Source organism: Ambystoma mexicanum, chromosome 8, assembly GCF_040938575.1.
Source record: "Ambystoma mexicanum isolate Mex_15411 chromosome 8, UKY_AmexF1_1, whole genome shotgun sequence".
NCBI lineage: Eukaryota > Metazoa > Chordata > Amphibia > Caudata > Ambystomatidae > Ambystoma > Ambystoma mexicanum.
In genome coordinates, this window is record NC_090929.1 from 1,738,847,530 (window position 1) to 1,738,857,770 (window position 10,241).

Genomic DNA, 10,241 nt, shown 5'->3' on the forward strand with positions numbered 1-10,241 from the left:
GGATGGCGGTTCCTACAGGGAAGGCAGCCTCTCCAGGGAAGGCAGTCACTCCAGTGAAGGTGTTCACTCCAGGAAAGGTGTTCACTCCAGGGAAGGCCCTCACTGCAGGGAAGGCGTTCACTCCAGGAAAGGCAGTCACTGCAGGGAAGGGGTTCACTCCAGTATAGACTATCAGTCCAGGGAAAGGGGTCACTCCAGCGAAGGCAGTCACTCCAGGGCAGGCAGTCAGTCCAGGGAAGGCAGTGACTGCAGGGAAGGCAGCCACTCCAGGGGAGGCAGCCACTCCAGGGAAGGTGATCACTCCAGGGAAGACATCACTCGAAGGAAGGCATTGACTCCAGGGAATGCGGCCACTCCAGGGAAGGCATTCACTCCACGGAAGGCAGTCACTCCAGGGAAGGCATTCACTCCAGGAAAGGCGGTCACTCCAGGGAAGGCAGCCACTCCAGGGAAGGCGGTCAATCCAGGGAAGGTATTCATTCCAGGGTAGAGGTTCCTTCCAGAAAAGGTGGTCACTCCAGGGAGGGCAGTCACTGCAGGGAAGGCATTCCCTCCAGGGAAGGCAGTCAGTCCAGGGAAACGGGGTCACTCCAGGGAAAGCAGTCACTCCAGAGAAGGCAGCTACTCCTGGGAAGGCAGTCACTGCAGGGAATGCGGTCACTCCTGGGAAGGCGTTCACTGCAGGGAAGGCCAGTCACTGCAGGGAAGGTGGTCAATGAAGGGAATGTGGTCACTCCAGGGAAGGCGGTCACTCCAGGGAAGGTGGTCACTGCAGGGAAGGCGGTCAATCCAGGGAAGACAGTCACTCTGGGGAAGGCGGTCACTGCAGGCAAGGTGGTCACGCCAGGGAAGGTGGCCAATTAGGGAAGGCAGCCACTCAAGGGAAGGCAGTCACTCCAGGGAAGGCGGTCACTCCAGGGAAGGTGGTCAGTCCAGTGAAGGTGGCAACTGCAGGGAAGGTGGTTACTCCAGGGAAGGTGGTTAATCCAGGGAAGGCATTCACTCCCGAGAAGGGTGGTCACTCCAGGGAAGGCAGTCACTCCAGGGAAGGCAGCCACCCCAGGGAAGGCAGACACTCCAGGGAAGTGGTTCAATCCAGGGAAGGCATTCACTCCAGGGAAGGCAGTCACTCCAGGGAAGGCGGTCACTCCAGGGAAGGCAGTCAGTGCAGGGACAACAGTCAGTCCAGGGAAGGGTGTCACTCCAGGGAAGGCAGTCACTCTAGCAGAGGTGTTAACTCCAGGGTAGGGGTTCCCTCCAGGAAAGGTGCTCACTCCAAGGAAGGCGGTCACTCCAGGGAAGTCAGTCACTACAGGGATGGTGGTTACTACAGGGAAGGCAGCCTCTCCAGGGAAGGCAGTCACTCCACTGAAAGGTGTTCACTCCAGGGAAGGTGTTCACTCCAGGGAAGGCCATCACTGCAGCGAATGGGTTCACTTTAGGGAAGGCAGTCAGTCCAGGGAAGGAGGTCACTCCAGGGAAGGCAATCACCCCAGGGATGGCGTACACACCAGGGAAGGTGTTCACTCCAGGAAAGGCAGTCACTGAAGGGAAGGTGTTCACTCCACTGAAGAGTATCAGGCCAGGGAAGGGGTCACTCCAGAGAAGGCAGTCACTCCAGGGTAGGCAGTCAGTCCAGGGAAGGCAGTGACTGCAGGTAAGGCAGCAACTCCAGGGAAGGCAGCCACTCCTGGGAGGTGTTCACTCCAGGAAAGACAGTCACTCCAGGGAAGGCGTTCACTCCAGGGAAGGCGGTCACTCCAGGGAATGCATTTACTCCACGGAAGGCAGTTACTCCAGGGAAGGCGTTCACTCCAGGGAAGGCGGTCACTCCAGGGAAGGCAGCCACTCCAGGGAAGGCAGTCAATCCAAGGAAGGCATTCACTCCAGGGAAGGCGTTCACTCCAGGGAAGGCAGTTATTGCAGCGAAGAGGTGCACTCCAGGGAAGCCAGTCAGTTCAGGGGAGGGGGTCACTCCAGCAAAGGCAGTCACTCAAGGAAAAGCAGTCAGTACAGAGAAGGGTGTCACTCGAGGGGAGGCAGTCACTCCAGGGAAGGCGTTCACTCCAGGGAAGGCGGTCACTCCAGGGAAGGCAGCCACTCCAGGGAAGGCAGTCAATCCAAGGAAGGTATTCACTCCAGGGTACGGGTTCCCTCCAGGAAAGGTGGTCACTCCAGCGAAGGCAGTCACTGCAGGGAAGGCATTCCCTCCAGGGAAGGAAGTCAGTCCAGGGAAGTGGGTCCCTCCAGGGAAGGCAGTCACTCCAGGGAAGGCAGCTACTCCAGGGAAGGCAGCCCCTCCAGGGAAGGTGGTCAATCCAGGGAAGGCATTCACTCCAGGGAAGGCGTTCACTCCAGGGAAGGTGTTCACTCCAGGCAGGCCGTCACTGCAGGGAAGGCAGCTACTCCAGGGAAGGCAACCACTCCAGAGAATGTGGTCAATTCAGGGAAGGCAGTCACTCCAGGGAAGGCGGTCAACCAAGGTAAGGCAGTCACTCCGGGGAAGGCGGTCAATCCAGGGAAATCATTCACTCCAGGGAAGGCGTTCACTCCAGGGAAGGCAGTTACTGCAGCGAAGAGGTTCACTCCAGGGAAGCCAGTCAGTTCAGGGAAGGGGGACACTCCAGCAAAGGCAGTCACTCCAGGGAAGGCAGTCAGTCCAGAGAAGGGTGTCACTCGAGGGGAGGCAGTCACTCCAGGGAAGGCGTTCACTCCAGGGAAGGCGGTCACTCCAGGGAAGGCAGCCACTCCAGGGAAGGCAGTCAATCCAAGGAAGGTATTCACTCCAGGGTACGGGTTCCCTCCAGGAAAGGTGGTCACTCCAGCGAAGGCAGTCACTGCAGGGAAGGCATTCCCTCCAGGGAAGGAAGTCAGTCCAGGGAAGTGGGTCCCTCCAGGGAAGGCAGTCACTCCAGGGAAGGCAGCTACTCCAGGGAAGGCAGCCCCTCCAGGGAAGGTGGTCAATCCAGGGAAGGCATTCACTCCAGGGAAGGCGTTCACTCCAGGGAAGGTGTTCACTCCAGGCAGGCCGTCACTGCAGGGAAGGCAGCTACTCCAGGGAAGGCAACCACTCCAGAGAATGTGGTCAATTCAGGGAAGGCAGTCACTCCAGGGAAGGCGGTCAACCAAGGTAAGGCAGTCACTCCGGGGAAGGCGGTCAATCCAGGGAAATCATTCACTCCAGGGAAGGCGTTCACTCCAGGGAAGGCAGTTACTGCAGCGAAGAGGTTCACTCCAGGGAAGCCAGTCAGTTCAGGGAAGGGGGACACTCCAGCAAAGGCAGTCACTCCAGGGAAGGCAGTCAGTCCAGAGAAGGGTGTCACTCGAGGGGAGGCAGTCACTCCAGGGAAGGCAGCAACTCCAGGGAAGACAACCACTACAGAGAAGGCGGTCAATTCAGGGAAGGCAGTCACTCCAGGGAAGGCGGTCAATCCAGGGAAATCGTTCACTCCAGGAAAGGGGTTCACTCCAGGGAAGGCATTCACTGTAGCGAAGGGGTTCTTTCCAGGGAAGCCAGTCAGTCAAGGGAAGGGGGTCACTCCAGGGAAGGCGTTCACTCAATGGGAAGGCAGCCACTCCAGGGAAGTCAGCCTCTCCAGTGAAGTGGGTCAATCCAGGAAGGCATTCACTCCAGGGAAGGCGGTCACTCCAGGGATGTCGGTCACTGCTGGGATGGCGGTTCCTACAGGGAAGGCAGCCTCTCCAGGGAAGGCAGTCACTCCAGTGAAGGTGTTGACTCCAGGAAAGGTGTTCACTCCAGGGAAGGCCCTCACTGCAGGGAAGGCGTTCACTCCAGGAAAGGCAGTCACTGCAGGGAAGGGGTTCACTCCAGTATAGACTATCAGTCCAGGGAAAGGGGTCACTCCAGCGAAGGCAGTCACTCCAGGGTAGGCAGTCAGTCCAGGGAAGGCAGTGACTGCAGGGAAGGCAGCCACTCCAGGGGAGGCAGCCACTCCAGGGAAGGTGATCACTCCAGGGAAGACATCACTCGAAGGAAGGCATTGACTCCAGGGAATGCGGCCACTCCAGGGAAGGCATTCACTCCACGGAAGGCAGTCACTCCAGGGAAGGCATTCACTCCAGGAAAGGCGGTCACTCCAGGGAAGGCAGCCACTCCAGGGAAGGCGGTCAATCCAGGGAAGGTATTCATTCCAGGGTAGAGGTTCCTTCCAGAAAAGGTGGTCACTCCAGGGAGGGCAGTCACTGCAGGGAAGGCATTCCCTCCAGGGAAGGCAGTCAGTCCAGGGAAACGGGGTCACTCCAGGGAAAGCAGTCACTCCAGAGAAGGCAGCTACTCCTGGGAAGGCAGTCACTGCAGGGAATGCGGTCACTCCTGGGAAGGCGTTCACTGCAGGGAAGGCCAGTCACTGCAGGGAAGGTGGTCATTGAAGTGAATGTGGTCACTCCAGGGAAGGCGGTCACTCCAGGGAAGGCGGTCACTCCAGGGAAGGTGGTCACTGCAGGGAAGGCGGTCAATCCAGGGAAGACAGTCACTCTGGGGAAGGCGGTCACTGCAGGCAAGGTGGTCACGCCAGGGAAGGTGGCCAATTAGGGAAGGCAGCCACTCAAGGGAAGGCAGTCACTCCAGGGAAGGCGGTCACTCCAGGGAAGGTGGTCAGTCCAGTGAAGGTGGCAACTGCAGGGAAGGTGGTTACTCCAGGGAAGGTGGTTAATCCAGGGAAGGCATTCACTCCCGAGAAGGGTGGTCACTCCAGGGAAGGCAGTCACTCCAGGGAAGGCAGCCACCCCAGGGAAGGCAGACACTCCAGGGAAGTGGTTCAATCCAGGGAAGGCATTCACTCCAGGGAAGGCAGTCACTCCAGGGAAGGCGGTCACTCCAGGGAAGGCAGTCAGTGCAGGGACAACAGTCAGTCCAGGGAAGGGTGTCACTCCAGGGAAGGCAGTCACTCTAGCAGAGGTGTTAACTCCAGGGTAGGGGTTCCCTCCAGGAAAGGTGCTCACTCCAAGGAAGGCAGTCACCCCAGGGAAGGCGTTCACTCCAGGGAAGGCATTCACTCCAGGGAAGGCCATCACTGCAGGGAAGGGGTTAATTCTAGGGAAGGCAGTCAGTCCAGGGAAGGAGGTCACTCCAGGTAAGGCAATCACTACAGGGAAGGCACTCACTCCAGGGAAGGCGTTCACTCCAGGGTAGGCAGTCACTGCAGGTAAGGGGTTCACTCCAGGGAAGACAGTCTGTCCAGGGAAGGGGGTCACTCCAGCAAAGGCAGTCACTCCAGGGAAGCCAGTCAATCCAGGGAAGGGGGTCACTCCAGGGAAGGCAGTCACTCCAGGGAATGCAGCCATTCCAGGGAAGGCAGCCTCTCCACAGCGAAGTGGGTCAATCCAGGGAAGGCATTCAATCCAGGGAATGTGGTTACTCCAGGGAAGCCGGTCACTGCAGGGATGTCGGTCACTCCAGGAAAGGTGGTCACTCCAGTGAAGCTGTTCACTCCAGGGAAGGCTGTCACTACAGGGAAGGCAGTCAGTCCAGGGAAGGAGGTCACTCCAGGGAAGTCAATTACTCCAGGGAATGCATTCACGCCAGGGAAGGAGGTCACTCCAGTGAAGGCGTTCACTCAGGGTAGGAAGTCACCCCAGGAAGGCGTTCACTCCAGGGAACGAGTTCACTCCAGGGAAGGCGGTCACTCCAGGGAAGGCAGCCACTCCAGGGAAGGCAGTCAATCCAGGGAAGGTATTCACTCCAGGGTACGGGTTCCCTCCAGGAAAGGTTGTCACTCCAGGGAAGGCATTCACTGCAGCGAAAGCTTTCTTTCCAGGGAAGCCAGTCAGTCGAAGGAAGGGGATTACTCCAGGGAAGGCAGTCACTCCAGGGAAAGCAGCCACTCCAGGGAAGTCAGCCTCTCCAGGGAAGTGGTTCAATCCAGGAAGGCATTCACTCCAGGGAAGGCGGTCACTCCAGGGAAGGCGGTCACTGCAGGGATGGCGGTTCTTACCAGGAAGGCAGCCTCTCCAGGGAAGACGGTCACTCCAGTGAAGGTGTTCACTCCAGGGAAGGTGTTCACTCCAGGGAAGGCCGTCACTGAAGGGAAAGGGTTAATTCTAGGGAAGGCAGTCAGTCCAGGGAAGGAGGTAATTCCAGGGAAGGTAATCACTCCAGGGAAGGCGTTCACTCCAGGAAAGGCAGTCACTGCAGGGAAGGGGTTCACTCCAGGAAAGACTATCATTCCAGGGAAGGGGGTCAGTCCAGCGAAGGCAGTCACTCCAGGGTAGGCAGTCAGTTCAGGGAAGGCAGTGACTGCAGGGAAGGCAGCCACTCCAGGGAAGGCAGCCACTCCAGGGAAGGTGGCCACTCCAGGGAAGGCATTCACTCCACGGAAGGCAGTCACTCCAGGGAAGGCAGCCACTCCATGGAAGGCAGTCAATTAAGGGAAGGTATTCACTCCCGGGTACAGGTTCCCTCCAGGAAAGTTGGTCAATGAATCCAGGGAAGGCAGTCACTGCAGGGAAGGCATTCCCTCCAGGGAAGGTAGTCACTCCAGGGAAGGCAGCCACTGCAGGGAAGGCATCCTCTCCAGGGAAGGAGGTCAATCCAGGGAAGGCATTCACTCCAGGGAAGGTGTTCACTCCAAGGAAGGCAGTCACTGCAGCGAAGAGGTTCATTCCAGGGAAGCCAGCCAGTCCTGGGAAGGGGGTCACTCCAGGGAAGGCAGTCACTCCAGGGAAGACCACCACTCCAGCGAAAGCAGCCTCTCCAGGGAAGTGGGTCAATCCAGGGAAGGCATTCACTCCACGGAAGGAGGTCACTCCAGGTAAGGCGGTCACTGCAGGGATGGCAGTCACTCCAGGGAAGGCAGCCATCTCCAGGGAAGGCGGTCACTGCAGTGAAGGTGTTCACTACAGGGAAGGTGTTCACTCCAGTAAAGGCTGTAACTGCAGGGAAGGGGTTCACTCTAGGGAAGGCAGTCAGTCCAGGGAAGGGGGTCACTCCAGCGAAGGCAGTCACTCCAGAGAAGGCAGTCAGTCCAGGGAAGGAGGTCACTCCAGGGTAGGCAATCACTCCAGGGAAGGCATTCAATCCAGGGAAGGATGTCACACCAGGGAAGGCAATCACTCCAGGGAAGGCGTTCACTCCAGGTAAGGAGGCCACTCCAGGGAAGGCAATTACTCCATTGAATGTGTTCACTCTAGGGAAGGCGTTCTCTCGAGGGAAGGCTGTCAGTCCAGGGAAGGGGGTCACTCCAGCAAAGGCAGTCACTCCAGGGAAGGCAGTCAGTCCAGGGAAGGGTGTCACTCCAGTAAAGGCAGTCGCTCCAGGGAAGGCAGCTACTCCAGGGAAGGCAACCACTCCAGAGAAGGCGGTCAATTCAGGGAAGGCAGTCACTTCATGGAAGGCGGTCAACCAAGGGAAGGCAGTCACTCTGGGGAAGACGGTCACTGCAGGGAAGGCGATCACTCCAAGGAAGGCGGTCACTCCATTTAGGGAGGTCACTGCAGGGAATGCGGTCACTCCTGGGAAGGCGTTCACTGCAGGGAAGGCCAGTCACTGCAGGGAAGGTGGTCATTGAAGTGAATGTGGTCACTCCAGGGAAGGCGGTCACTCCAGGGAAGGTGGTCACTGCAGGGAAGGCGGTCACCCCAGGGAAGACAGTCACTCTGGGGAAGGCGGTCACTGCAGGTAAGGTGGTCATGCCAGGGAAGGCGGCCAATTAGGGAAGGCAGCCACTCAAGGGAAGGCAGTCACTCCAGGGAAGACGGTCACTCCAGGGAAGGTGGTCACTCCAGTGAAGGTGGTAACTGCAGGGAAGGTGGTCACTCCAGGGAATGTGGTTAATCCAGGGAAATCATTCACTCCAGAGAAGGGGGTCACTCCAGGGAAGGCAGTCAATTCAGGGAAGGCAGCCACCCCAGGGAAGGCAGACACTTCAGGGAAGTGGTTCAATCCAGGGAAGGCATTCACTCCAGGGAAGGCAGTCACTCAAGGGAAGGCGGTCACTCCAGGGAAGGCAGTCACTGCAGGGACAGCAGTCACTCCAGGGAAGGGTGTCACTCCAGGGAAGGCAGTCAGTCCAGGGAAGGAGGTCACCCCAGGTAAGGCAGTCACTCCAAGGAAGGCAGTCACCCCATGGAAGGCGTTCACTCCAGGGAAGGCATTCACTCCAGGGAAGGCCATCACTGCAGCGAAGGGGTTCATTCTAGGGAAGGCAGTCAGTCCAGGGAAGGAGGTCACTCCAGGTAAGGCAATCACTACAGGGAAGGCATTCACTCCAGGGAAGGCGTTCACTCCAGGGTAGGCAGTCACTGCAGGTAAGGGGTTCACTCCAGGTAAGACAGTCTGTCCAGGGAAGGGGGTCACTCCAGCGAAGGCAGTCACTCCAGAGAATGCAGCCTCTCCAGGGAAGGCAGCCTCTCCAGGGAAGTGGGTCAATCCAGGGAAGGCATTCATTCCAGGGAAGGCAGCCTCTCCACGGAAGGTGGTCAATCCAGGGAAGGCATTCACTCCAGGGAAGGCGTTCACTCCAGGGAAGGCAGTTACTGCAGCGAAGAGGTTCACTCCAGGGAAGCCAGTCAGTTTAGGGAAGGGGGTCACTCCAGCAAAGGCAGTCACTCCAGGGAAGGCAGTCAGTCCAGAGAAGGTTGTCACTCGAGGGGAGGCAGTCACTCCAGGGAAGGCGGTCAATCCAGGGAAATCGTTCACTCCAGGAAAGGCGTTCACTCCAGGGAAGGCATTCACTGCAGCAAAGGGGTTCTTTCCAGGGAAGACAGTCAGTTTAGGGAAGGGGGTCACTCCAGGGAAGGCAGCAACTCCAGGGAAGACAACCACTCCAGAGAAGGCGGTCAATTCAGGGAAGGCAGTCACTCCAGGGAAGGCGGTCAATCCAGGGAAATCGTTCACTCCAGGAAAGGCGTTCACTCCAGGGAAGGCATTCACTGCAGCGAAGGGGTTCTTTCCAGGGAAGACAGTCAGTCAAGGGAAGGGGGTCACTCCAGGGAAGGCGTTCACTCAATGGGAAGGCAGCCACTCGAGGGAAGTCAGCCTCTCCAGTGAAGTGGGTCAATCCAGGAAGGCATTCACTCCAGGGAAGGCGGTCACTCCAGGGATGTCGGTCACTGCTGGGATGGCGGTTCCTACAGGGAAGGCAGCCTCTCCAGGGAAGGCAGTCACTCCAGTGAAGGTGTTCACTCCAGGGAAGGCCCTCACTGCAGGGAAGGCATTCACTCCAGGAAAGGCAGTCACTGCAGGGAAGGGGTTCACTCCAGTATAGACTATCAGTCCAGGGAAGGGGGTCACTCCAGCGAAGGCAGTCACTCCAGGGTAGGCAGTCAGTCCAGGGAAGGCAGTGACTGCAGGGAAGGCAGCCACTCCAGGGGAGGCAGCCACTCCAGGGAAGGTGATCACTCCAGGGAAGACAGTCACTCCAAGGAAGGCGTTCACTCCAGGGAAGGCGGCCACTCCACGGAAGGCATTCACTCCACGGAAGGCAGTCACTCCAGGGAAGGCATTCACTCCAGGGAAGGCGGTCACTCCAGGGAAGGCAGCCACTCCAGGGAAGGCGGTCAATCCAGGGAAGGTATTCATTCCAGGGTAGGGGTTCCTTCCAGAAAAGGTGGTCACTCCAGGGAGGGCAGTCACTGCAGGGAAGGCATTCCCTCCAGGGAAGGCAGTCAGTCCAGGGAAACGGGGTCACTCCAGATAAGGCAGTCACTCCATGGAAGGCAGCCACTCCAGGGAAGGCAGCCTCTCCAGGGAAGGTGGTCAATGCAGGGAAGTTATTCACTCTAGGGAAGGCGTTCACTCCAGGGAAGGCAGTCACTGCAGCAAAAAGGTTCACTCAAGGAAAGCCAGTCCGTCCAGGGAAAGGCGTCACTCCAGGGAAGGCAGTCACTCCAGGGAAGTGGGTCAATCCAGGGAAGGCATTCACTTCACAGAAGGTGGTCACTCCAGGTAAGGCGGTCACTGCAGGGTTGGCGGTCACTCCAGGGAAGGCAGCCTCTCCAGGGAAGGCGGTCACTGCAGTGAAGGTGCTCACTACAGGGAAGGTGTTCACTCCAGGGAAGGCTGTAACTGCAGCGAAGGGGTTCACTCTAGGGAAGGGAGTCAGTCCAGGGAAGGGGGTCACTCCAGCAAAGGCAGTCACTCCAGGGAAGTCAGTCAGTCCAAGGAAGGAGGTCACTCCAGGGTAGGCAATCACTCCAGGGAAGGCATTCACTCCAGGGAAGGAGGTCACTCCAGGGAAGGCAATCACTCCAGGGAAGGGGTTCACTCCAGGGAAGGAGGTCAC

General features: G+C 58.4%; 1 protein-coding gene across 1 annotated transcript; it reads right to left on the minus strand.

Moving 5' to 3' along the window:
- Positions 1-7,936: 7,936 nt before the first annotated feature.
- LOC138473497 (collagen alpha-2(IV) chain-like) lies at positions 7,937-9,538 on the minus strand. Its single transcript, XM_069612136.1, has 2 exons — positions 9,035-9,538; positions 7,937-8,905 (listed from the first exon to the last, which is right to left on the minus strand). The coding sequence occupies exons 1-2, from the start codon at positions 9,536-9,538 to the stop codon at positions 7,937-7,939; spliced, it is 1,473 nt and encodes a 490-aa protein (XP_069468237.1).
- Positions 9,539-10,241: the final 703 nt, after the last annotated feature.

Coding starts and splice junctions, on each gene's coding strand:
- LOC138473497 (XM_069612136.1), bottom strand. CDS start 9,538: ATGAATACCTTCCCTGGATTGACCGCCTTCCCTGGAGTGGCTGCCTTC. Junction 8,906..9,034: donor GAGTGACCGCCTTCCCTGGA/GTGAATGCCTTC, acceptor TTCCCTGGAAAG/AACCCCTTCGCTGCAGTGAA.